Raw genomic sequence first — 26760 nt, 5'->3', positions numbered from 1 at the left:
GGTAATATAATTATTTTCCAAGATGTGCGCTGGGATGTGATCGAGTACGTACCCATGCAGTCATTGTTGTGCGTGAGCTCGAAGCCAGAGAAGCAGAGACAGTTGTAGGAGCCCACCGTGTTCTTACAGGTTCCGTTCCCACACGGCTGTCTGTCACACTCATCAATATCTGAGACGGAGAGAGACCAGGTGAGACTATAGAGGATCAACTGTGTCTGCTATTGTAAGTCTATTTAGTTTACTGGGACTCTTTACTCACCCATGCACATGGTCTGGTCGGCAGTGGCCTTGAAGCCGTTGTGACAGAGACAGCGGTAGCTGCCCTGGGTGTCGATACACTCTCCATGGCTACACACGTTAGGGATCTCCTGGCACTCGTTGCGGTCTACACACATTAGGGAGAGAAGATTCATTGATTCATATATCATACACACTTTTTAGTTCATTTGTAATAAATGATCTAACTAGGAAGTTCCATGGAGATCAATACATCGGTTTTCCAAGGGAGACCAGGCCAAGGCAGCTCCAGCATTAACTAATTGACTCGGGGGAAATACATTTCATGGGTCATTCCACGAAAAGAGTTCCTTTTGCGTCCCTTTGATATTTTAAGTAGAAATTGTGCACCAATATTGAATTTTAAAAGCCTGTTATATTGAAGGTCCCTTTAATATAGACCACATGGAGAACTCAATACATCTGGTTTGCTAAAGCGCCAAAATTCAGCATTGACTTCTAGGAAGATTTTAATCCACTTTAAGTTTCCAAGTTTTCACCATCTTTGTAAATCCCTAGTTATTTTGTTGCTTCGACAAAGTCATTTTCTGAAGATAATTATTTATTTCATGTGATTAGTGATAAATGTACATCTGTCCCTCATTTTAAGGTCAACCCTGTTACGTGAACTCTCCTTTTAATAAGGTGAAACTGTTATTTTATTGTTTATCAAAAGAAACATTGGACATTTAAGGTTCTACTTTAACAAACCTAACCCAATGGTAAATCTAAGCGCTGACGATAGGCCTACAGGTCCGGGGGTGTGTCAGAAACATTTGAGCTATTTTCATTGCAGGAATTAATGAGCGCAATAGCTGGCGGTGATGCGAAAGGGCTGGGTTTTTATGAATAAATAAATTATAGGTGTGACGAGGGCTTGGCCAATCATGGCCAATCAACGCATTTCATGGCTTAATACGGCATGTCGTTGTCTCAAGTTCTGTAAGTTATTGACGGTCTTTGCGTTGTCATCAACTCCAATTCGGCTGCATGGGGGCACCGAATATTACCTTCCTAGTCCATTGGGGATTGATACAGTTTATTAAAAGGGGATGCTTCCAAACTCGATATTTGGTGATTAAAGCTTTGGTGAGATTTGTTTCAAAGCGGTCTCACGAGCCAAACCCTTTATGATAGTGTTGACTACTTGGCAAATGCATTGGGCAGAAAAAAAACTGCCTTCATTGACAGGAGGGGAGGCTCTGCTTGGTTTGTGATCAAATGAAATGGAAAAAAAACCCGATTGTTTTTTATGTTTCTTAATACAAGGTTTACGGGCACAAAAAGAACATCTCTCTTGTTCCATGTGCATTTGGGCACTGTGCGTCACGGCTGGATAGGCTGTGCTTCCGCTGTCAAAATTCATGCCATAACCAACCAGGTTACCACTAAGACCAGCTTTTGGTTGGCTGCCTGAAATTGGCACTTTGGCATGTTTTGCCACCCCTCACGCCTAGCACAAGCCAGCTCATATAAGACAGATACATTTCCAATCCTAGCGCTAGGATTCGAATACAGAAAAGCACCATCTTAAACAGGTCGAAATCGCAAACTAGTGTGCGTTTGACAATTACGCTGGCTTCACGCCAGCCGAAAATAAAGCCCATAATAGTAAAATCATAGTGTAAAAGCAGGTTATTCTTTTTGCTCATTTTTTGGTGTTTTGTGGTGGAAAACTGAGCGGGTTGAGCAAAACATGTCAACCCTGTTACCATCGATAGACAGGCTAGAAATGTTTTAACACTAAAAATGAAATTGCCACTCCCTGTTGCACACAACAAGCTTCCATTATTAAGGGGATTTATGGCTGATTTAGATCAAAGAATCCTCAACCTTGTTATGGTCAACCTGTTGAGATCTAAATTCTTGGCCCCCCTTAAATCTGGTGTCTCCACTCTTATTACTCAAGGAAAGAGCCTTCAACTATAAGGTGCTTGTTTGAGCTCTCCTAGCTTTGCCATTGAGGAACTGAAGCAAGCACACTTGTAGTTTTTTGTTTGGAACACAGCCCTGAATCCCCACCATCACACACTTACTGTTGTTGTTCACGCAATCCAAAAACGCTCCATTATAAACCCAATCTGGGTCAGGTGGGCATCATTTGAAAGCTTATTCTATTGAAAACATGGCCAGCTAAGTTACAAAATACGATATTATAGTGTTAGGCTTTCAAAAAGCACTTCAGACAAACAGATTGTAATTTTGGTATGCATAGAATGGAGTCATGAGTGCATTCAAGTGTATGTTCCGTGGCTAAATTTGTTCACAATATGACAGACAAAGGCTCATTATGTTCAGGACAACCCAGGGTATAACTCATGTCATCCTTGTAACTGTGGATCAAACATAGACCTCATAAACGTTGATAGTGTAAATTACATGAGTTTTAAAATATGGAAATGTGAAGTGAACATTTGGACTCATAGGTGTGTGGTTTACTTGTATGACATCACAGTGGTATTTAATATAATCCCCAACGTCTCATCTTTCAGATCACATCGACTCCTCTCAATTTACAGCATTTCCCCTCACTCAGACAATAACAAATGTGCAAAAGAAGCCCAATTAGCGGGAGGGATGGGGCATCTTCTTGTCACGTCAGCTGCTCAAGTTTATAACAGCTGTCAGTCAAAACCCATACAGCGTTGTGTAGCGGAGAACCTGAGCTCTGACATCATGTATAGCATGTTACTGTACAGCCACTGAGCTCTGACATCATGTATAGCATGTTACTGTACAGCCACTGAGCTCTGACATCATGTATAGCATGTTACTGTACAGCCACTGAGCTCTGACATCATGTATAGCATGTTACTGTACAGCCACTGAGCTCTGACATCATGTATAGCATGTTACTGTACAGCCACTGAGCTCTGACGTCATGTATAGCATGTTACTGTACAGCCACTGAGCTCTGACATCATGTATAGCATGTTACTGTACAGCCACTGAGCTCTGACATCATGTATAGCATGTTACCGTACAGCCACTGAGCTCTTACGTCATGTATAGCATGTTACCGTACAGCCACTGAGCTCTGACATCATGTATAACATGTTACCGTACAGCCACTGAGCTCTGAGGTCATGTATAGCATGTTACCGTACAGCCACTGAGCTCTGACGTCATGTATAGCATGTTACTGTACAGCCACTGAGCTCTGACGTCATGTATAGCATGTTACTGTACAGCCACTGAGCTCTGACGTCATGTATAGCATGTTACTGTACAGCCACTGAGCTCTGACGTCATGTATAGCATGTTACTGTACAGCCACTGAGCTCTGACATCATGTATAGCATGTTACTGTACAGCCACTGAGCTCTGACATCATGTATAGCATGTTACTGTACAGCCACTGAGCTCTGACATCATGTATAGCATGTTACTGTACAGCCACTGAGCTCTGACGTCATGTATAGCATGTTACCGTACAGCCACTGAGCTCTGACGTCATGTATAGCATGTTACCGTACAGCCACTGAGCTCTGACGTCATGTATAGCATGTTACTGTACAGCCACTGAGCTCTGACGTCATGTATAGCATGTTACTGTACAGCCACTGAGCTCTGACGTCATGTATAGCATGTTACTGTACAGCCACTGAGCTCTGACGTCATGTATAGCATGTTACTGTACAGCCACTGAGCTCTGACATCATGTATAGCATGTTACTGTACATGTTACTGTACATGTTACTGTGATCTGAAAGATGAGACGTTGGGGATTATATTAAATACCACTGTGATGTCATACAAGTAAACCACACACCTATGAGTCCAAATGTTCACTTCACATTTCCATATTTTAAAACTCATGTAATTTACACTATCAACGTTTATGAGGTCTATGTTTGATCCACAGTTACAAGGATGACATGAGTTATACCCTGGGTTGTCCTGAACATAATGAGCCTTTGTCTGTCATATTGTGAACAAATTTAGCCACGGAACATACACTTGAATGCACTCATGACTCCATTCTATGCATACCAAAATTACAATCTGTTTGTCTGAAGTGCTTTTTGAAAGCCTAACACTATAATATCGTATTTTGTAACTTAGCTGGCCATGTTTTCAATAGAATAAGCTTTCAAATGATGCCCACCTGACCCAGATTGGGTTTATAATGGAGCGTTTTTGGATTGCGTGAACAACAACAGTAAGTGTGTGATGGTGGGGATTCAGGGCTGTGTTCCAAACAAAAAACTACAAGTGTGCTTGCTTCAGTTCCTCAATGGCAAAGCTAGGAGAGCTCAAACAAGCACCTTATAGTTGAAGGCTCTTTCCTTGAGTAATAAGAGTGGAGACACCAGATTTAAGGGGGGCCAAGAATTTAGATCTCAACAGGTTGACCATAACAAGGTTGAGGATTCTTTGATCTAAATCAGCCATAAATCCCCTTAATAATGGAAGCTTGTTGTGTGCAACAGGGAGTGGCAATTTCATTTTTAGTGTTAAAACATTTCTAGCCTGTCTATCGATGGTAACAGGGTTGACATGTTTTGCTCAACCCGCTCAGTTTTCCACCACAAAACACCAAAAAATGAGCAAAAACAATAACCTGCTTTTACACTATGATTTTACTATTATGGGCTTTATTTTCGGCTGGCGTGAAGCCAGCGTAATTGTCAAACGCACACTAGTTTGCGATTTCGACCTGTTTAAGATGGTGCTTTTCTGTATTCGAATCCTAGCGCTAGGATTGGAAATGTATCTGTCTTATATGAGCTGGCTTGTGCTAGGCGTGAGGGGTGGCAAAACATGCCAAAGTGCCAATTTCAGGCAGCCAACCAAAAGCTGGTCTTAGTGGTAACCTGGTTGGTTATGGCATGAATTTTGACAGCGGAAGCACAGCCTATCCAGCCGTGACGCACAGTGCCCAAATGCACATGGAACAAGAGAGATGTTCTTTTTGTGCCCGTAAACCTTGCACCGAATCTCAGTGTGTTTTCCCATTGACTAATAAACCATCTAACTCTCATACAATTACCTCTCGACAGGGAAAATCACTGTAGTACACTTCACTCATAAACCATTAACATAATCCCTTCAACCCCCTATTGTTCTGAGATGGTAAATCCCTGCTGCCCCTGGGCACAGAGTCTGGACTCACCCACGCAGGCCCCGCTGGGGGACAGCTTGAAGCCTGGCGAGCACTCGCAGCGGTAGCTCCCTGGGATGTTGATACAGTTGGCGTTGCGTTGGCACAGGTTGTCTCCACTGTTACACTCGTCGATATCTGGAGGGAAGAAAAACAAGAGCGGGCAGCGATCGTCAGTCACAGTGATCATAACTGTCTAGTAAAAGCCCAGTGTGAGGTCATTCAGAAGCTGAGGAGGACCAAACAGAACAGTGACAAGGTTGCTGGTTTGAATCCAAGCCGACTAGGTGAAAAATCTCTCCATGTGCCCTTGAGCAAGGCACTTAACCCTAATTGCTCCTGTAAGTCGCTCTGGATAAGAGTGTCTGCTAAAATGTAAGCGATTGTTTTGTGTGTCAGAGATTATATATAGACTGAGTGGGAGTGTGTGTGTGTACTTACATGTGTGTCTGAGCCTTACCTTCACAGATGAGCAGTATATTGTTATAGCTGAAACCCATGGGACATTCACAGCGGAAGCTTCCTATCTGGTTGATACACACTCCGTTGGCACATATCCCCGGGATCTCTCGACACTCATCAATATCTGCAGAACAATACAGAAACATCATGCTATGTCAGCTACTCTTCAACTCACAAAGCCCCTTTCTACTCGATTAAGTCTTCAAAAGTATGATTTACAACAGACACAGACATAGTGGTACCATAAAATTACAATAATGACGATAACATTGATCAGTTTATGTGTTGAGCAAGCAGTAGGCCATTATGACCTATTTGACCTTTGACCTAATGACCTTACCGATGGGCTTGCCCGTGTGGATGTCTATGATGAACCCAGGAGCCTGGTTCCCACACAGTAACTGGTACTCCGCTGTGGGAGAGAGGACAAAACAACTGAGTGAACTTATGCACCAAGAACATATTAAGAACATATTAAGTTGCTGTATTGAAAGTGCTGGAGATGATATGTCTGTGTGACTTATGTTCCAACTCACAGGTGGCAGGGGTAGGGCAGGCTTCACAGGGCTTGTTCCAGGCCTTGCCAACGTTGTAGGCACAGCAGCACATCTTCTTGGTCATGTTGAACGACAGCTCGTTCTCACACGTGTCGTTGAAGTTGCGGTAACACACGCTCTTCCTCATGTCTGTGATGTCACCAGAGAGAGGGTTGAGAACGACTTACCATAAATACACAACTCAATAACTGTTCAGAATCCATTATAGTTTATTAACCATTAGTAAAGTGTTTATTCACATATATACGGTACTGTATCTGCACCACCCAGTGTGGTCTGACTCACCCATGCAGTTGTTTCCTCCGTTGACCTGCATGTACTCAGGAGGACACACGCAGGTGTAGTTCCCCAAGGTGTTGTAGCAGGTACCAGGACCACAGATTCCAATGTGGGCTGTGCACTCATCAATATCTACACACACAAACAGACAATATAGACAGTTACCCACAGTACTAACATAATACCCCTCTAACTGTACAGTACTGAATACATACCCAACTTACAGACAGTACAGACATAACAGCTACCCCTCTTACAGACCGTATTGACATCTGACCCCTCTGCAACCTTTGCCCTCTTACCCTCGCAGATGCGTGTCTCCTCGTTGAGGTAGTAGCCTGCAGGGCACTCGCACTGGAAGCTGCCGAAGGTGTTGACACAGTTACCGCCCTGGCACAGGCCCGGCAGCTCCTGGCACTCATCAATGTCTGGTGGGGCAGAGAGAGAGAGTCCGGTTTAGTTTGTTGGGACATACTCCAATACAAACAGGACGAGTAGAAGAATAGGACAGAGAGGATGTGTTACCTTCCAGGATGACAGTGATGGGGTTGGGTCTGAAGCCCTCTCCTCCAGGACACAGTGTCTTGTACTCGGCTATAGACCAAAAAATACCACGAAACATCAAACTAGCACAACATACCCTCAAAAACACAAGTGGAATTGGGCACGATTAGCTCAGATCGTTTTTTCCCCCCCATATTATTCAAAAAGAAAATGTCTGTCATGTTTTGGTTCGACCAAGCTTTATTTTACGTACTGGAGTTGATGGGGGGGCAGAGCTCACAGGGGTTCCCCCAGGCTCCTCCCAGGGAGCAGCAGCAGGAGGCGCGGGTGACGCCCACGCCGATCTCAGCGCTGCAGGAGATGCCCCCGTCGCCGCGAGCCAACGTATCCAGGAAACAGTTGCCCACTCGCGTGTCTGAGAGGAGGAAAATAAACTATTGTTACACTTACACCCATCAACACCTTCTACCAATCATTCATTGGCTGAGGTGTCTTCATCTCCATGGCTACGAGACATTAGCATTGCTCTGATGCCAGTTGTCCAGTACTTACCCACACAGCCCACTCCAGTAGGGTTGAGCTCAAAGTCAGGAGGGCAGTTACACAGGTAGCTTCCTGGTGTGTTCACACACAAGCCATTGATGCAGTTCACAGGGTCCGCACACTCGTTAATGTCTGGAACACACACACACAGAGCCAGAAACACACTTTATGACCAACAGTAGATAACACATAGAGCCACACACAAACACTTTAACACGACACATACACTCGATGAAAGCTATGCTCTCAGACTGTGAAAGGACTTGAGAAAGCAGAAAGACCCCTGTTAATCTCACAGACTTGCTGCGGCTGCATTCCTGAGATTGAGGAGGTACAGTGAGGGAATAGAAAGTCCAAATTGATGGAGAAATATGTGGGATACCAGATTGGGTTGGTACAGAGCGATGCTGTGGCAGAGTTGTCAGTGTGTGGTAGAGGGTGTGTGTTGCTCACCAGTGCAGTTTCCTCCGCTGCGGTCCAGCTCGTATCCGTCGTCACAGACACACCGGAACATTCCCGGTAGATTCTGACACGTTCCAAACACACAGATGTTCTGGAAGTTACATTCGTCAATATCTACCGATGGGAAACACAGAGAGGATCAGTCAGGATCTATGGTGATAAACTGAGAGGAATCACAGGGTGAAAAAGAAGAGTGTGTCATTCTGACCCTGGCAGGCCTTGCTGTCCTCGGTGGGGGTGAAGCCCATCTCACATTCACAGCGGTAGCCCCCCGGAGCGTTCAGACACTGGCCGTTCTCACACAGGTTCACGTTGTCAGCACACTCATCCATATCTGAACAGGAGAAGCCGTCCCCGTTGAAGCCCTCCTTGCAGGCACAGCGGTAGGAGCCGGGGGTGTTGACACAGTCTGCGTTGAGGTTGCAGTTGTGCTCCTCAGTGGAACACTCATCCACGTCTATGGGGAGAGAGAAGGGTCAAACAAGAGTGGGGTCACAGTCAGGGTCAGCCATTATCAATGGAGACCTTGGAGAAATTAGGGTTAAGTGCCTTCCTCAAGGGCACATCGTCATATTTTTCACCTCGTCGGCTCTGGGATTCAAACTAGCAACCTTTCAGTTACTGGACCAACACTCTAACTGCTAGGCTACCTGCCGCCTAGTGGTCACATCTCCTGGCCATAGAGAGCTGAACAGAGGAATCAGTTTTCTTCCCCAGGCCAGCGCTATAGTGTACTCACCTACACACTTGATGCCGTCTCCCACCCAGCCGTCACGACAGCGACACTTGAAGCTCCCGGGAACATTGAGACAGGCAGCGTGCATGTCACAGTTGTGAGCCCCAATCTCACACTCATCGATATCTGGAAGAAATAAGAGAGAGATCAATAGAGGAAAAGACATAAAATGTTAGTCCCTCTCTCCTTCTGTCTGTACGCTGGTTTATACCTTATAGTGTGTACTCTGGTTTATACCTTATATTCTGTACGCTGGTTTATACCTTATATTCTGTACGCTGGTTTATACCTTATAGTCTGTACTCTGGTTTATACCTTATAATCTGTACTCTGGTTTATACCCCATAGTCTGGTTTATACCCCATAGTCCGTACGCTGGTTTATACCTTATAATCTGTACTCTGGTTTATACCCCATAGTCTGTACTCTGGTTTATACCCCATAGTCTGTACGCTGGTTTATACCTTATAGTGTGTACTCTGGTTTATACCCCATAGTCTGTACTCTGGTTTATACCCCATAGTCTGTACGCTGGTTTATACCTTATAGTGTGTACTCTGGTTTATACCTTATAGTCTGTACTCTGGTTTATACCCCATGGTCTGTACGCTGGTTTATACCTTATAGTCTGTACTCTGGTTTATACCTTATAGTCTGTACTCTGGTTTATACCTTATAGTCTGTACTCTGGTTTATACCTACAGTCTGTACTCTGGTTTATACCTTATATTCTGTACTCTGGTTTATACCTTATAGTGTGTACTCTGGATTATACCTTATAGTCTGTACCCTGGTTTATACCTTATAGTCTGTACTCTGGTTTATACCTTATAGTCTGTACTCTGGTTTATACCTTATAGTGTGTACTCTGGTGTATTCTGGTTTATACCTTATAGTCTGTACTCTGGTTTATACCTACAGTCTGTACTCTGGTTTATACCTACAGTCTGTACCCTGGTTTATACCTTATAGTCTGTACTCTGGTTTATACCTACAGTCTGTACTCTGGTTTATACCTACAGTCTGTACTCTGGTTTATACCTTATAGTCTGTACTCTGGTTTATACCTACAGTCTGTACCCTGGTTTATACATTATAGTGTGTACTCTGAATTATACCTTATAGTCTGTACTCTGGTTTATACCTACAGTCTGTACTCTGGTTTATACCTACAGTCTGTACTCTGGTTTATACATTATAGTCTGTACTCTGGTGTATTCTGGTTTATACCTTATAGTCTGTACTCTGGTTTATACCTACAGTCTGTACTCTGGTTTATACATTATAGTCTGTACTCTGGTGTATTCTGGTTTATACCTTATAGTCTGTACTCTGGTTTATACCTACAGTCTGTAATCTGGTTTATACCTACAGTCTGTACTCTGGTTTATACCTACAGTCTGTACCCTGGTTTATACCTTATAGTCTGTACTCTGGTTTATACCTACAGTCTGTACTCTGGTTTATACCTACAGTCTGTACTCTGGTTTATACCTTATAGTCTGTACTCTGGTTTATACCTACAGTCTGTACCCTGGTTTATACATTATAGTCTGTACTCTGGTGTATTCTGGTTTATACCTTATAGTCTGTACTCTGGTTTATACCTACAGTCTGTAATCTGGTTTATACCTACAGTCTGTACTCTGGTTTATACCTACAGTCTGTACTCTGGTTTATACCTACAGTCTGTACTCTGGTTTATACCTTATAGTCTGTACTCTGGTTTATACCTTATAGTCTGTACTCTGGTGTATTCTGGTTCATACCTTATAGTCTGTACTCTGGTTTATACCTACAGTCTGTACCCTGGTTTATACATTATAGTGTGTACTCTGAATTATACCTTATAGTCTGTACTCTGGTTTATACCTACAGTCTGTACTCTGGTTTATACCTACAGTCTGTACTCTGGTTTATACCTACAGTCTGTACTCTGGTTTATACCTACAGTCTGTACTCTGGTTTATACCTACAGTCTGTACTCTGGTTTATACCTTATAGTCTGTACTCTGGTTTATACATTATAGTCTGTACTCTGGTGTATTCTGGTTCATACCTTATAGTCTGTACTCTGGTTTATACCTACAGTCTGTACCCTGGTTTATACCTTATAGTCTGTACTCTGGTTTATACCTACAGTCTGTACTCTGGTTCATACCCTAAAGTCTGTTTACCTTATAGTCTGTACTCTGGTTTATACCTTATAGTGTGTACCCTGGTTTATACCTTAGAGTCTGTACTCTGGTTCATACCCTGAAGTCTGTATACCTTATAGTCTGTACTCTGGTTTATATCTTATAGTCTGTACTCTGGTTTATACCTTATAGTTTGTACTCTGGTTTATACCCCATAGTCTGTACTCTGGTTTATACCTTATAGTGTGTACTCTGGTTTATACCTTATAGTGTGTACTCTGGTTTATACCTTATATTGTGTACTCTGGATTATACCTTATAGTCTGTACTCTGGATTATACCTTATAGTCTGTACTCTGGATTATACATTATAGTGTGTACTCTGGATTATACCTTATAGTGTGTACTCTGGTTTATACCTTATAGTGTGTACTCTGGTTTATACCTTATAGTGTGTACTCTGGTTTATACCTTATAGTGTGTACTCTGGTTTATACCTTATAGTGTGTACTCTGGTTTATACCTTATAGTCTGTACTCTGGTTTATACCTTATAGTGTGTACTATGGTTCATACCCTGAAGTCTGTATACCTTATAGTCTGTACTCTGGTTTATACCTTATAGTGTGTACTCTGGTTTATACCTTATAGTGTGTACTCTGGTTTATACCTTATAGTGTGTACTCTGGTTTATACCTTATAGTGTGTACTCTGGTTTATACCTTATAGTGTGTACTCTGGTTTATACCTTATAGTGTGTACTCTGGTTTATACCTTATAGTGTGTACTCTGGTTTATACCTTATAGTGTGTACTCTGGTTTATACTTTATAGTGTGTACTCTGGTTTATACCTTATAGTGTGTACTCTGGTTTATACCTTATAGTCTGTACTCTGGTTTATACCTTATAGTCTGTACTCTGGTTTATACCTTATAGTCTGTACTCTGGTTTATACCTTATAGTCTGTACTCTGGTTTATACATTATAGTCTGTACTCGGAAGTTAAACATGACCAAAGCTTTATGACAGCGTCCTAACCGAGATAGTGTTTTACAGTAATAGCCTTGCTGTTACTACCAGTATGTGTGTGTAGCCCACGGTGCTGTGTGTGTGTGTGTGTGTCTGTGTGCATGCATGTGTGTGTGCATATGCGTGTGTGTGTACTGTACCTGTGCAGCCGGTGGAGCCCTTCTTAACAAAGTACCCCAGCTGGCAGTGACAGATGAAAGATCCCTTGGTGTTCTCACAGTCTCCATGTAGACAGATGTTAGGGTTCAGCTCACACTCATTCACATCTGGACACACAGACAGGAACACACACACAGAGGAACATGAGTTAACTGGTCTTGGAGAGGCGACAGAGGAGTATGTCTAACAGGGTCAAGGAGAGAGAGAGCGAGACAGAGAGAGAAACGAGGAGAGAGAGAGATAGGAAAAGAGAGAGAAACAGAGAGAAAGAGGTGGGGAGAGCGAGAGAGACAGAGAGAGATACAGCGAGAGAGAGAGAGAGAGAGAGAGATACAGAGAGAGAGACAGAGAGATACAGTGAGAGAGAGAGAGAGAGAGAGAGGTGGGGAGAGCGAGAGAGACAGAGAGATACAGCAAGAGAGAGAGAGAGAGAGAGAGAGAGGTGGGGAGAGCTAGAGAGACAGAGAGAGAGAGATACAGCGAGAGAGAGAGAGAGAGAGGTGGGGAGAGCGAGAGAGACAGAGAGAGAGATACAGCGAGAGAGAGAGAGAGGTGAGGAGAGCGAGAGAGACAGAGAGAGAGATACAGTGAGAGAGAGAGAGAGAGGTGGGGAGAGCGAGAGAGACAGAGAGAGAGATACAGCGAGAGAGAGGTGGGGAGAGCGAGAGAGACAGAGAGAGAGATACAGCGAGAGAGAGGTGGGGAGAGCGAGAGAGACAGAGAGAGCGGGAGAAAGAGAATAGTCTCACCGATGCAGGTCCTCATGTCCATGGAGGCCATGAATCCGTCGTAGCAGAGACAGCGGTACTCTCCAGGCACGTTGGTGCACTGGCCTCCATCACAGATATCAGGGCTGTCCTCACACTCATCTATATCTACACGGGTGTGACAGAGTGAGTGTTAACATTACTTTTTTCCATGAGTGTGTATGTGTGTGTGTGTGTGTATCCCAGTGACATACGTACCAGCGCAGGTCCTGAGGTCAGGCATGAGAGCGTATCCCTCACTACAGCTGCACTCGTAGCTGCCCTCTGAGTTGGTACAGTGTGTGTCACAGCCTCCGTTCATAATGGTACACTCATCGATATCTGCAATCAGATGGATTACAGGTAAGTAACACACACACACACAAAACTCAAATATTGCCTTTTCTGATATGACAAAATGCTTCTAAGTGATCAGTAAAGTCTGTTAATGATCATTTTTGTAAACTTACTGTATGTCAGGTATTTCAGTACACTGAAGTATGGCACCCCCCCCCCCCTCCAAAGACAAATGATGACACGTCTCAGTCAGTGGTCACTCACCCACACAGCCCTGTCTGTCTGGTGTCACCTGGTAACCCGTGTCACAGGAGCACTGGTAGTTCCCCACCATGTTGACACAGTGGCCGTTCTTACACAGGTTGTCACTCAGCTGGCACTCGTTCACATCTGGAAACACACAGAGAGGACATGACAGTCAGCTTAAATCTAAAGAACGAGCTTCCACAGTAGACAACATAGGAAGTAGTAGAATACCTTCAGATGATTTTATGGAGTAGGAGTGTTAACCCCGGTGTCCTGGCTGAATTCCCAATCTGGCCCTTATACCATCACGGTTACCTAATCATCCCCTTCCTCTCCCCTGTAACTATTCCCCAGGTCTTTACTGTAAATGACAATGTGTTCTCAGTCAACTTACCTGGTAAAATAACGGCAAAATAAATAAAAACATTTTTTTTAAAAGGAGTTAATGTCTGGTTAACTTAAAAATGCATTCCAGATGACTTTGGGCTGATGTAAAAAACAGAAGAAAACTGTGATGTATAGTGTCTCATATTCTAGGTGTGTGTGGGTGTGTGTAATGTATTGTGTGCACTGTGGATGGATATATGACCTACCTTCGCAGGAGGAACCATCGGGACTAAGCTGGTGTCCGGGGGGACATTCACACTCATAACTGCCCTCTGTGTTCAGACAGGTGCCTCCTAGACACAGCAGAGGGTTCCGCTCACACTCATCGAAATCTGCAGGGGAGAGGGGGAGGAAGGAAGAGAGGGAGGACAATAGAGGGACAGAGTGCAATGAGGTCAGCTGTCAATAATGACCTGCACAGAGGATCTCTGAGGAAGTTCTCCCACTCTCCAGTCAGCTAGAGAGCAGTGTGTGTCTGTTTGTGGGCGTGACTCACCCATGCAGTTCTTCATCATCATGAAGCCACTTTCATAGCCCTCGAAGCATTCACACTCGAAGCTGCCAGGGGTGTTCACGCAGGTGCCGTGGCCACACAGGTCCGGAGAGATATGGCATTCATCAATATCTGAGACACAGAGACAGAGGAGGGAGTAGAGACAGAGGAGAGACAGAGGAGGGAGAAGAGACAGAGGAGGGAGAAGAGACAGAGGAGGGAGGAGAGACAGAGGAGAGACAGAGGAGGGAGGAGAGACAGAGGAGAGACAGAGGAGGGAGGAGAGACAGAGGAGAGACAGAGGAGGGAGAAGAGACAGAGGAGGGAGGAGAGACAGAGGAGGGAGGAGAGACAGAGGAGGGAGGAGAGACAGAGGAGGGAGGGAGAGACAGAGGAGAGACACAGGAGGGAGGAGAGACAGAGGAGGGAGGAGAGACAGAGGAGAGACAGAGGAGGGAGGAGAGACAGAGGAGGGAGGAAAGACAGAGGAGGGAGGCAAGACAGAGGAGGGAGGCAAGACAGAGGAGGGAGGCAAGACAGAGGAGGGAGGCAAGACAGAGGAGGGAGGCAAGACAGAGGAGGGAGGCACAGGACAGAGGGAGACAGAGGAGGGAGGGAGCACAGAGGAGGGAGGAGAGACAGAGGAGGAGACAGAGGAGGGAAGGAGAGACAGAGGAGGGGAGGAGAGACAGAGGAGAGACAGAGGAGGGAGGAGAGACAGAGGAGAGACAGAGGAGGAGGAGGGAGAGACAGAGGAGAGACAGAGGAGGGAGAAGAGACAGAGGAGGGAGAAGAGACAGAGGAGGGAGAAGAGACAGAGGAGGGAGGAGAGACAGAGGAGAGACAGAGGAGAGACAGAGGAGGGAGAGAGGACAGAGGAGGGAGGAGAGACAGAGGAGGGAGGAGAGACAGAGGAGGGAGGAGAGACAGAGGAGGGAGAAGAGACAGAGGAGGGAGGAGAGACAGAGGAGGGAGGAGAGCGAGAGACAGAGGAGGAGACAAGGAGGGAGAGAGGACAGAGGAGGGAGGAGAGACGAGGAGAGACAGAGGAGGAGAAGAAGAAGGAGATCAGAGGAGGGAGGAGAGACAGAGGAGAGACAGAGGGGGAGAAGGAGAGAGGAGGGTAGAGAGACGAGGAGGACAGAGGAGGGTAGAGAGACAGAGGAGGGAGGCAAGACAGAGGAGGGGAGGCAAGACTCAGAGGAGAGACAGAGGAGGACAGAGGAGGGAGGAGAGGGACAGAGGAGGGAGGAGAGACAGAGGAGGGAGGAGAGACAGAGGAGGAGGCAAGACAGAGGAGGGAGGCAAGACAGAGGAGAGACAGAGGAGGGAGGAGAGACAGAGGAGGGAGGAGAGACAGAGGAGAGACAGAGGAGGGAGGAGAGACAGAGGAGGGAGGAGAGACAGAGGAGGGAGGAGAGACAGAGGAGAGACAGAGGAGGGACAGAGGAGGGAGGCAAGACAGAGGAGGGAGGCAAGACAGAGGAGGGAGGCAAGACAGAGGAGAGACAGAGGAGGGAGGAGAGACAGAGGAGGGAATAGAGACAGAGGAGGGAGGAGAGACAGAGGAGGGAGGAGAGACAGAGGAGAGTGACAGAGGAGAGACAGAGGAGAGACAGAGGAGAGAGAGAGGAGGGAGGAGAGACAGAGGAGAGACAGAGGAGGGAGGAGAGACAGAGGAGAGACAGAGGAGGGAGAGGAGAGACAGAGGAGGGAAGAGAGACAGAGGAGGGAGGAGAGACAGAGGAGGGAGGAGAGACAGAGGAGAGACACAGGAGGGAGGAGAGACAGAGGAGGGAGGAGAGACAGAGGAGAGACAGAGGAGGGAGGAGAGACAGAGGAGGGAGGAAAGACAGAGGAGGGAGGCAAGACAGAGGAGGGAGGCAAGACAGAGGAGGGAGGCAAGACAGAGGAGGGAGGCAAGACAGAGGAGAGACAGAGAAGGGAGGAGAGACAGAGGAGGGAGGAGAGACAGAGGAGAGACAGAGGAGGGAGGAGAGACAGAGGAGGGAGGAGAGACAGAGGAGAGACAGAGGAGGGAGGAGAGACAGAGGAGAGACAGAGGAGGGAGGAAAGACAGAGGAGGGAGGCAAGACAGAGGAGGGAGGCAAGACAGAGGAGGGAGGCAAGACAGAGGAGGGAGGCAAGACAGAGGAGGGAGGCAAGACAGAGGAGAGACAGAGAAGGGAGGAGAGACAGAGGAGGGAGGCAAGACAGAGGAGGGAGGCAAGACAGAGGAGGGAGGCAAGACAGAGGAGGGAGGCAAGACAGAGGAAAGACAGAGAAGGGAGGAGAGAAAGAGGAGAGACAGAGGAAGGAGGAGAGACAGAGGAGAGACAGAGGAGGGAGGAGAGACAGAGGAGAGACAGAGGAGGGAGGAGAGACAGAGGAGAGACAGAGGAGGGAGGCAAGACAGAGGAGGGAGGCAAGACAGAGGAGGGAGGCAAGACAGAGGAGGGAAGCAAGACAGAGGAGAGACAGAGAAGGGAGGAGAGACAGAGGAGGGAGTAGAGACAGAGGAGGGAGGAGAGACAGAGGAGGGAGGAGAGACAGGGAGGGAGGAGAGACAGAGGAGGGAGGAGAGACAGAGGAGGGACAGAGGAGGGAGGAGAGACAGAGGAGAGACAGAGGAGGGAGTAGAGACAGAGGAGAGACAGAGGAGGAGGAGAGACAGAGGAGGGAGGAGAGACAGAGGAGGGAGGAGAGACAGAGGAGGGAGGAGAGACAGAGGAGGGAGGAGAGACAGAGGAGAGACAGAGGAGGAGGAGAGACAGAGGAGGGAGGAGAGACAGAGGAGGGACAGAGGAGGGAGGAGAGACAGAGGAGAGACAGAGGAGAGACAGAGGAGGGAGGAGAGACAGAGGAGGGAGGCAAGACAGAGGAGGGAGGCAAGTCAGAGGAGGGAGGCAAGTCAGAGGAGAGACAGAGAAGGGAGGATAGACAGAGGAGGGAGGAGAGACAGAGGAGAGACAGAGGAGGGAGGAGAGACAGAGGAGGGACAGAGGAGGGAGGAGAGACAGAGGAGAGACAGAGGAGGGAGGAGAGACAGAGGAGAGACAGAGGAGGGAGTAGAGACAGAGGAGGGAGGAGAGACAGAGGAGAGACAGAGGAGGGAGGAGAGACAGAGGAGGGAGGAGAGACAGAGGAGAGACAGAGGAGGGAGGAGAGACAGAGGAGGGAGTAGAGACAGAGGAGAGACAGAGGAGGGAGGAGAGACAGAGGAGAGAGGAGAGACAGAGGAGGGAGGAGAGACAGAGGAGAGACAGAGGCGGGAGGAGAGACAGAGGCGGGAGGAGAGACAGAGGAGGGAGGAGAGACAGAGGAGGGACAGAGGAGGGAGGAGAGACAGAGGAGAGACAGAGGAGGGAGTAGAGACAGGAGGGAGGAGAGACAGAGGAGAGACAGAGGAGGGAGTAGAGACAGGAGGGAGGAGAGACAGAGGAGGGAGGAGAGACAGAGGAGAGAGGAGAGACAGAGGAGAGAGGAGAGACAGAGGAGAGAGGAGGGACAGAGGAGGGAGGAGGGACAGAGGAGGGAGGAGAGACAGAGGAGAGACAGAGGAGGGAGGAGAGACAGAAGAGGGAGGAGAGACAGAGGAGGGAGGAGAGACAGAGGAGGGAGGAGAGACAGAGGAGGGAGGAGAGACAGAGGAGGGAGGAGAGACAGAGGAGATACAGAGGAGGGAGGAGAGACAGAGGAGAGACAGAGGAGGGAGGAGAAAGAGGAGGGAGGAGAGAGAGGAGAGAGAGAGGAGAGACAGAGGGAGGAGAGACAGAGGAGAGACAGAGGAGGGAGGAGAGACAGAGGAGAGACAGAGGAGAGACAGAGGAGAGACAGAGGAGAGACAGAGGAGGGAGGAGAGACAGAGGAGAGACAGAGGAGAGACAGAGGAGAGACAGAGGAGAGACAGAGGAGAGACAGAGGAGAGACAGAGGAGGGAGGAGAGACAGAGGAGGGAGGAGAGACAGAGGAGGGAGGAGAGACAGAGGAGAGACAGAGGAGGGAGGAGAGACAGAGGAGAGACAGAGGAGGGAGGAGAGACAGAGGAGAGACACAGGAGGGAGGAGAGACAGAGGAGAGACACAGGAGGGAGGAGAGACAGAGGAGAGACAGAGGAGGGAGGAGAGACAGAGGAGAGACAGAGAAGGGAGGAGAGACAGAGGAGGGAGGAGAGACAGAGGAGGGAGGAGAGACAGAGGAGGGAGGAGAGACAGAGGAGAGACAGAGGAGGGAGCAGAGACAGAGGAGAGACAGAGGAGGGAGCAGAGACAGAGGAGAGACAGTGGAGGGAGGAGAGAGGAGAGACAGAGGAGAGACAGAGGAGGGAGGAGAGAGGAGAGACAGAGGAGAGACAGAGGAGGGAGGAGAGACAGAGGAGGGAGGAGAGACAGAGGAGAGACAGAGGAGGGAGGAGAGACAGAGGAGAGACAGAGGAGGGAGGAGAGACAGAGGAGGGAGGCAAGACAGAGGAGGGAGGCAAGACAGAGGAGGGAGGCAAGACAGAGGAGGGAGGCAAGACAGAGGAGGGAGGCAAGACAGAGGAGGGAGGCAAGAGAGGAGGGAGGCAAGACAGAGGAGAGACAGAGAAGGGAGGAGAGACAGAGAAGGGAGGAGAGACAGAGGAGAGACAGAGGAGGGAGGAGAGACAGAGGAGAGACAGAGGAGGGAGGAGAGACAGAAGAGAGACAGAGGAGGGAGGAGAGACAGAAGAGAGACAGAGGAGGGAGGAGAGACAGAGGAGAGACAGAGGAGGGAGGAGAAAGAGGAGGGAGGAGAGAGAGGAGAGAGAGAGAGGAGAGACAGAGGAGGAGAGGACAGAGGAGAGACAGAGGAGGGAGGAGAGACAGAGGAGAGACAGAGGAGAGACAGAGGAGAGACAGAGGAGGGAGGAGAGACAGAGGAGAGACAGAGGGAGAGACAGAGGAGAGACATGAGGAGAGACAGAGGAGAGACAGAGGAGGGAGGAGAGACAGAGGAGGGAGGAGAGACAGAGGAGGGAGGAGAGACAGGAGGAGGAGACAGAGGAGGAGACAGAGGAGGAGGAGAGACAGAGGAGAGACAGAGGAGGGAGGAGAGACAGAGGAGAGACACAGGAGGGAGGAGAGACAGAGGAGAGACACAGGAGGGAGGAGAGACAGAGGAGAGACAGAGGAGGGAGGAGAGACAGAGGAGAGACAGAGAAGGGAGGAGAGACAGAGGAGGGAGGAGAGACAGAGGAGGGAGGAGAGACAGAGGAGGGAGGAGAGACAGAGGAGAGACAGAGGAGGGAGCAGAGACAGAGGAGAGACAGAGGAGGGAGCAGAGACAGAGGAGAGACAGAGGAGGGAGGAGAGAGGAGAGACAGAGGAGAGACAGAGGAGGGAGGAGAGAGGAGAGACAGAGGAGAGACAGAGGAGGGAGGAGAGACAGAGGAGGGAGGAGAGACAGAGGAGAGACAGAGGAGGGAGGAGAGACAGAGGAGAGACAGAGGAGGGAGGAGAGACAGAGGAGGGAGGCAAGACAGAGGAGGGAGGCAAGACAGAGGAGGGAGGCAAGACAGAGGAGGGAGGCAAGACAGAGGAGGGAGGCAAGACAGAGGAGGGAGGCAAGACAGAGGAGGAGAGACAGAGACAGTGAAGGAGAGAGAGACAGAGAAGGGAGGAGAGACAGAGGAGAGACAGAGGAGGGAGGAGAGACAGAGGAGAGACAGAGGAGGGAGGAGAGACAGAAGAGAGACAGAGGAGGGAGGAGAGACAGAAGAGAGACAGAGGAGGGAGGAGAGACAGAGGAGAGACAGAGGAGGGAGGAGAGACAGAGGAGATACAGAGGAGGGAGGAGAGACAGAGGAGGGACAGAGGAGGGAGGAGAGACAGAGGAGAGACAGAGGAGGGAGGAGAGACAGAGGAGGGACAGAGGAGGGAGGAGAGACAGAGGAGAGACAGAGGAGGGAGGAGAGACAGAGGAGAGACAGAGGAGGGAGGAGAGACAGAGGAGGGAGGAGAGACAGAGGAGGGAGGAGAGACAGAGGAGGGAGGAGAGACAGAGGAGGGAGGAGAGACAGAGGAGAGACAGAGGAGAGACAGAGGAGAGACAGAGGAGGGAGGAGAGACATGGGAGGGAGGAGCGAGAGAGGAGGGAGGAGAGAGAGGAGAGACAGGAGGGAGGAGAGACAGAGGAGAGACAGAGGAGAGAAAGAGGAGGGAGGAGAGAGAGGAGAGACAGGAGGGAGGAGAGACAGAGGAGAGACAGAGGAGGGAGGAGAGACAGAGGAGAGACAGAGGAGGGAGGAGAAAGAGGAGGGAGGAGAGAGAGGAGAGACAGAGGAGGGAGGAGAAAGAGGAGGGAGGAGAGAGGAGAAAGAGGAGGGAGGAGAGAGAGGAGAGACAGGAGAGAGAGAGAGGAGAGACAGGAGAGAGGAGAGACAGAGGAGGGAGGAGAGACAGAGGAGAGAGGAGAGACAGAGGAGGGAGGAGAGACAGAGGAGGGACAGAGGAGAGACAGAGGAGGGACAGAGGAGAGACAGAGGAGAGACAGAGGAGGGAGGAGAGACATGGGAGGGAGGAGCGAGAGAGGAGGGAGGAGAGAGAGGAGAGACAGGAGGGAGGAGAGACAGAGGAGAGACAGAGGAGAGACAGAGGAGGGAGGAGAGACAGAGGAGAGACATAGGAGGGAGGAGAAAGAGGAGGGAGGAGAGAGAGGAGAGACAGGAGGGAGGAGAGACAGAGGAGAGACAGAGGAGAGACAGAGGAGGGAGGAGAGACAGAGGAGAGACAGAGGAGGGAGGAGAAAGAGGAGGGAGGAGAGAGAGGAGAGACAGAGGAGGGAGGAGAAAGAGGAGGGAGGAGAGAGGAGAGACAGGAGAGAGAGAGGAGAGACAGGAGAGAGGAAAGACAGAGGGAGGAGAGACAGAGGGAAGAATGCACATTACAGAAATATAATATTCAGCATTATAATATAATATTCAGCATAATAATATAACATAATATTCAGCATTACTTTACTGATCTCATGCGGAAATGAATCTGTGTCAACAAACAGCCCACTGGCCACACACTGGTTGAATCAATGTTGTTTCTATTGAATTGATGTCTGTGCCTAGCAGGAGTGTTTAAAAAATATATATATCTATGTATTTTTTTCTGCCCCTAAAACATTCTCAAATACTACATACAGTTGAAGTCGGAAGTTCACACACACCTTAGCCAAATACATTCAAAGTCAGTTATTCACAATTTCTGACATTTAATCCTAGTAAAAATTCCCTGTTTCAGGTCATTTAGGATCACCACTTAATTTTATGAATGTTAAATGTCAGAATAATAGTAGAGAGAATGATTTCTTTCAGCTTTTATTTCTTTCATCACATTCCCAGTGGGTCAGAAGTTTACATACACTCAATTAGTATTTGGTAGCATTGCCTTCAAATTGTTTTACTTGGGTCAAATGTTTCGGGTAGCCTTCCACAAGCTTCCCACAATAAGTTGGGTGAATTTTGGCCCATTCCTCCTGACAGAGCTGATGTAACTGAGTCAGGTTTGTAGGCCTCCTTGCTCGCACAAGCTTTTTCAGTTCTGCCCACAACTTTTCTATCGGGTTGAGGTCAGGGCTTTGTGATGGCCACTCCAATACCTTGACTTTGTTGTCCTTAAGCCATTTTGCCACAACTTTGGAAGTATGCTTGGGGTCATTGTCCATTTGGAAGACCCTTTGCGACCAGGCTTTAACTTCCTGACAGATGTCTTGAGATGTTGCTTCAATATATCCACAATTTTCCTTCCTCATGACGCCATTTATTTTGTGAAGTGCACCAGTTCCTCCTGCAGCAAAGTACCCCCACAACATGATGCTGCCGCCCCGTGCTTCACGGTTGGGATGGTGTTCTTCGGCTTGCAAGCCTCCCCCTTTTTCCTCCAAACATAACAATGGTCATTATGGCCAAACAGTTCGATTTTTGTTTCATCACACCAGAGAACATTTCTCCAAAAAGTACAATCTTTGTCCCCATGTGCAGTTGCAAACTGTTGTCTGGCTTTTTAATGGCTGGTTTGGAGCAGTGGCTTCTTCCTTGCTGAGCGGCCTTTCAGGTTATGTTGATATAGGACTCGTTTTACTGTGGACATAGATACTTTTGTACCGGTTTCCTCCAGCATCTTCACAAGGTCCTTTGCTGTTGTTCTGGGATTGATTTGCACTTTTCGCACCAAAGTACGTTCATCTCTAGAAGACAGAACACGTCTCCTTCCTGAGCAGTATGATAGCTGCGTGGTCCCATGGTGTTTATACTTGCGTACTATTGTTTGTACAGATGAACGTGGTACCTTTAGGCATTTGGAAATTGCTCCCAAGGATGAACCAGACTTGTGGAGGTCTTGGCTGATTTCTTTTGATTTTCCCATGATGTCAAGCAAAGAGGCACTGAGTTTGAAGGTAAGCCTTGAAATACATCCACAGGTACACCTCCAATTGACTCAAATGATGTCTATTAGCCTATCAGAAGCTTCTAAAGCCATGCCATCGTTTTCTGGAATTTTCCAAGCTGTTTAAATGCACAGTCAACTTAGTGTATGTAAACTTCAGACCCACTGGAATTGTGATACAGTGAATTATAAGTGAAATAATCTGTCTGTAAACAATTGTTGGAAAAATTGCTTGTGTCATGCACAAAGTAGATGTCCTAACCGACTTGCCAAAACTATAGTTTGTTAACAAGAAATGTGTGGAGTGGTTGAAAAACAAGTTTTAATGACTCCAACCTAAGTGAATGTAAACTTCCAACTTCAACTATAATTCATATACAAGGATACTTACTAAAGATATACATTTCTGCTTTAATCATACAGATTTTAAAATGCTTTTTTATGGAATAAACAGAATTATCTCTCTCTCCCCCTTATCATTCTCTCTCTCTCTCTCCTCTCTCTTTCTCTCCCCTTCTCTCCATACCTGTGCAGTTCCTCTCCTCCATGGTGAGGGCGAAGCCGCTGCTGCAGCGACACTTGAAGCTGCCGATGGTGTTGCGACAGGTTCCATGGGAGCACAGGCCGCTGAACACCTTACACTCATTCACATCTATGGAGGGACAACACAACGGACAAACATCAACGGTCAGCGCTGGGATTCAAGATGGAATCCAGTACGTTTTGTTTTATCAACATCATCTAAAAAAATGCCTAGTGGTTAACGAGATTAGATGCTGTGGTTAGTTTGCAACTGCTGGCGTGAGGCCATAATGGTGTACGTGTTTTGTGTGTAGCTCTTTACTCGGAAGTTGTTAGCATAAGAAACATACCTACTGGTGTTCAGAAGATTAGGACTCTTTATGTGATACTCATGAAGGCTTCATGAATATGTTGTGAATGCTACATTATCACAACGCAAATTAAAGTGTTACCAAGACTAGATAATGAGTGTTAGTGCCTACCTTTGTAGAAGGGTCTGCCAGTCAGGATGTCTCCTCGGTTGGCGAAGCCTGGTCCTCTGGGGCAGATGGCCTTGTACTCCGGGGTGCCCGCCTTGGGACACTCCTCACAGTCAATGCCCCAGGCCGCGCCCACGGAGCAGCAGCACATGTCCACGCGGTAGCGCCCGGGCAGCGGCTCGCCACACTCATCCTCGTGCCACTTCATGTAGCACTGCTCGCTGCGCACGTCTGAGGGACAGACAGATGGACGGACAACAGTCAGACATACAGAACTTTACGGCTAATGCCACAATATTCTAACAATGCTAATATTTGTTTTCACCAAATTTGTATGATGTCTTTTCTCCCATGTAGGTTATCATTCATATTTTATAGTGTATTATAACCTGGGTGGTTCGAGCACTGAATGCTGATTGGCTGACTGCCGTGGTATATCAGACCGTATACCATGAGTATGACAAAATATTTATTTGTACTTCTCTAATTACGTTGGTAACCAGTTTATAATAGCAACAAGGCACCTCAGGGGTTTGTGGTATATGGCCAATATACCACGGCTAAGGGCTGTGTCCAGGCACTCCATGTTGTGTCGTGCATAATAACAGCCCTTAGTCGTGGTATATTGGCCATATCCCACACCTCTGGCCTTATTAAATATAGTATATGTGTGAAGTCAACAGCAAAGATACATAATAGCCAGTTCTGATTTCTGTTATTATAAAAATGCATGGTGTCTGCCAGAGTTTATGTTGGTGACAGTGGTGTCTTACCCACGCATGTGCGTCCACTCCCGTCCAGAGTGAGCCCCTCGCCACACTCACAGCGGAAGGAGCCCTGGGTATTGACACAGCGCCCGTTGGTACACACCCCCGGGAACACCTCACACTCATTGATGTCTGCAGGGAGGAAATAGGGACAATATTACAAGACTCACTGTGCTCTATGGCTCATCATCTTCTGTGGGAGGGAGGGTGAATGGAATACCACAGGGAGGGAAGAAGAGGGTCTGCTACCTTCACAGTTGACTGTGTGAGTGTATGTGTGTGTGTGTGTGTGTGTGTGTGTGTGTGGGGGGGAGTCGATTAGTGTCTTACCTTCACAGTTGACTCCCTTCATACGAGCGAACCCTCTAGAACAGGCCGTGTCTGTGGAGAGAGACAGCAGTTACTGTACACACCTCACACTTCATTACGTTTATTAGGTGTGTGTGTGTTTGTACTGACCGATCTCGCAGCGTTCACAGGGACTGCCCCACGCAGCTCCCAGTGTAGAGCAGCACTCGGACTTGAGCGTGGCACCGTTGATGTTGACCTCACAGCGGCCATCTTGGATGTTCAGCCAGCACGTTCCCTTCATGCTGTCTGTAGAAGGAGGAGGAAGGGGAGAGAGAAGAGAGGGAGAGAGCGAGAGCGAGGTAGGAGGGAGAGAGAGGGAAGAAAGAGAGAGAGAATGTGAGCAAGTGAAGGCCTTCAAGAGAACCCTGCTGAAAAGGCCCATCATCGGTATACAGAACTCCAATCATTCCTAGCACAACAGCACCATCTGTTGTAAGTAACTAACTACAGCTTTCCCTTTCAACAGCTGCCATCTTACCTCAGCCCAAACTGAGACAAATGCATCATTGAATTTAATAATTTGCTATGGCAGTCCTAATGGACTGAGAGCACAGTCAGAACAAATTTGTTCTCCTGAGACCGCAGGCCCACCCAAAAACTAGACCACCATTTACATTCTCGCTGCTGAGCCATGCCTTTGAACTAATTACACTAACGTTCAAAAGTTTGGGGTCACTTAGAAATGTCCTTGTTTTTGAAAGAAAATCACATTTTTTGTCCATTAAAATGACATCAAATTGATATGAAAAACAGTGTATACATTGTTAATGTTCTAAATTACTATTGTAGCTGGAAAACACCAGTTAAACGTCAACAGTGAAGAGGCAACTCCGGGTTGCTGGCCTTCTAGGCAGAGTTGCAAAGAAAAAGCCATATCTCAGTCTGGCCAATAAAAATAAAATATTAAGATGGGCAAAAGAACACAGACACTGGACAGAGGAACTCTGCCTAGAAGGCCAGCATCCTGGAGTCACCTCTTCACTGTTGATGTTGAGACTGAGCTTTTGAGCTTTTGAGCTTTTGACGTTGAGCTTTTCTTTCAAAACAAGGACATTTCTAAGTGACCCCAAACTTTTGAACGGTAGTGTATAGGACTCTGCTTTGAACAGAAAACAGCGCTATATTCTAAAGTACAGGAATCTATTAGACTGACAAGGCCGGCTCATGTTGGTGTTTATTCTAATGATTCATCCCTGATTACCATCTGTAGATGTCCAAAGCGGACATTGACTTGTTTATTTAGACTAGAATACACCTTCTAGAAGGCCTACGAAGCTAGAAACCTTGGCTCATATCCCACTTCACTCTGTCTGCTTGATGATGATTCTCCGACAGAAGTTTGTCTCAGGAATCCGTTGGTTTTCAGTTGTGTCAGATTGAGTCGGGCAGTTGTGATAGATGCCTTGTTCTCTTACCCACGCAGATGGTGTTGGTGGAGTCCAGCTTGCTGCCGTGGGAACACTCGCAGTTGAAGGACCCGGCGATGTTGCGGCAGACTCCGTTGACACACGGACTGGACTCACACTCGTTGATATCTGAAACACATGGATCAGAGCAGGGTTAGGTAAGGCATTGAATAGCCAGTTAAATGGGTCATATAGACCAGTGGAGGCTGCTGAGGGGAGGACGGCTCATAATAACGTCCGGAACGGAGCAAATGGAATGGCAGATAACACCTGGAAACCATGTGTTTGATGTATTTGATACCATTCCACTGATTCGCTCCAGTCATTACCATGAGCCTTTTCTCCCCAATTAAGGTGCCGCCAACCTCCTGTGATATAGACAGACATGTGTTTACTTCAACAAGGACAGAGGATATAAGCC

The 26760-nt window shown here is 47.6% G+C and overlaps 1 protein-coding gene across 1 annotated transcript in view; it reads right to left on the bottom strand.

Annotated features, from left to right (window-relative positions):
- LOC115151270 (fibrillin-2) overlaps nt 1-26760 on the bottom strand; it is a 115427-nt gene that overhangs the window by 16261 nt on the left and 72406 nt on the right. The window contains exons 20-45 of the mRNA XM_029695220.1: nt 26349-26468; nt 25042-25179; nt 24913-24963; nt 24589-24714; nt 23819-24046; nt 23341-23466; nt 14422-14550; nt 14132-14257; nt 13557-13682; nt 13215-13337; nt 12999-13124; nt 12231-12356; nt 8927-9049; nt 8396-8644; nt 8179-8301; nt 7735-7857; nt 7436-7597; nt 7204-7272; nt 6981-7106; nt 6685-6810; nt 6379-6528; nt 6183-6254; nt 5841-5966; nt 5393-5518; nt 260-385; nt 53-169 (exon numbers count right to left, since the gene is read on the bottom strand). Coding sequence (XP_029551080.1) covers nt 53-169; nt 260-385; nt 5393-5518; nt 5841-5966; nt 6183-6254; nt 6379-6528; nt 6685-6810; nt 6981-7106; nt 7204-7272; nt 7436-7597; nt 7735-7857; nt 8179-8301; nt 8396-8644; nt 8927-9049; nt 12231-12356; nt 12999-13124; nt 13215-13337; nt 13557-13682; nt 14132-14257; nt 14422-14550; nt 23341-23466; nt 23819-24046; nt 24589-24714; nt 24913-24963; nt 25042-25179; nt 26349-26468 — 3363 coding nt within the window. The remainder of the gene's footprint in view (nt 1-52; nt 170-259; nt 386-5392; nt 5519-5840; nt 5967-6182; nt 6255-6378; nt 6529-6684; nt 6811-6980; nt 7107-7203; nt 7273-7435; nt 7598-7734; nt 7858-8178; nt 8302-8395; nt 8645-8926; nt 9050-12230; nt 12357-12998; nt 13125-13214; nt 13338-13556; nt 13683-14131; nt 14258-14421; nt 14551-23340; nt 23467-23818; nt 24047-24588; nt 24715-24912; nt 24964-25041; nt 25180-26348; nt 26469-26760) is intronic.

This window comes from Salmo trutta, chromosome 17 (genome assembly GCF_901001165.1).
Source record: "Salmo trutta chromosome 17, fSalTru1.1, whole genome shotgun sequence".
Lineage (NCBI taxonomy): Eukaryota > Metazoa > Chordata > Actinopteri > Salmoniformes > Salmonidae > Salmo > Salmo trutta.
Note: the sequence above shows the minus strand (reverse complement) of the source record. Positions and strands in the feature narration are given on the sequence as shown.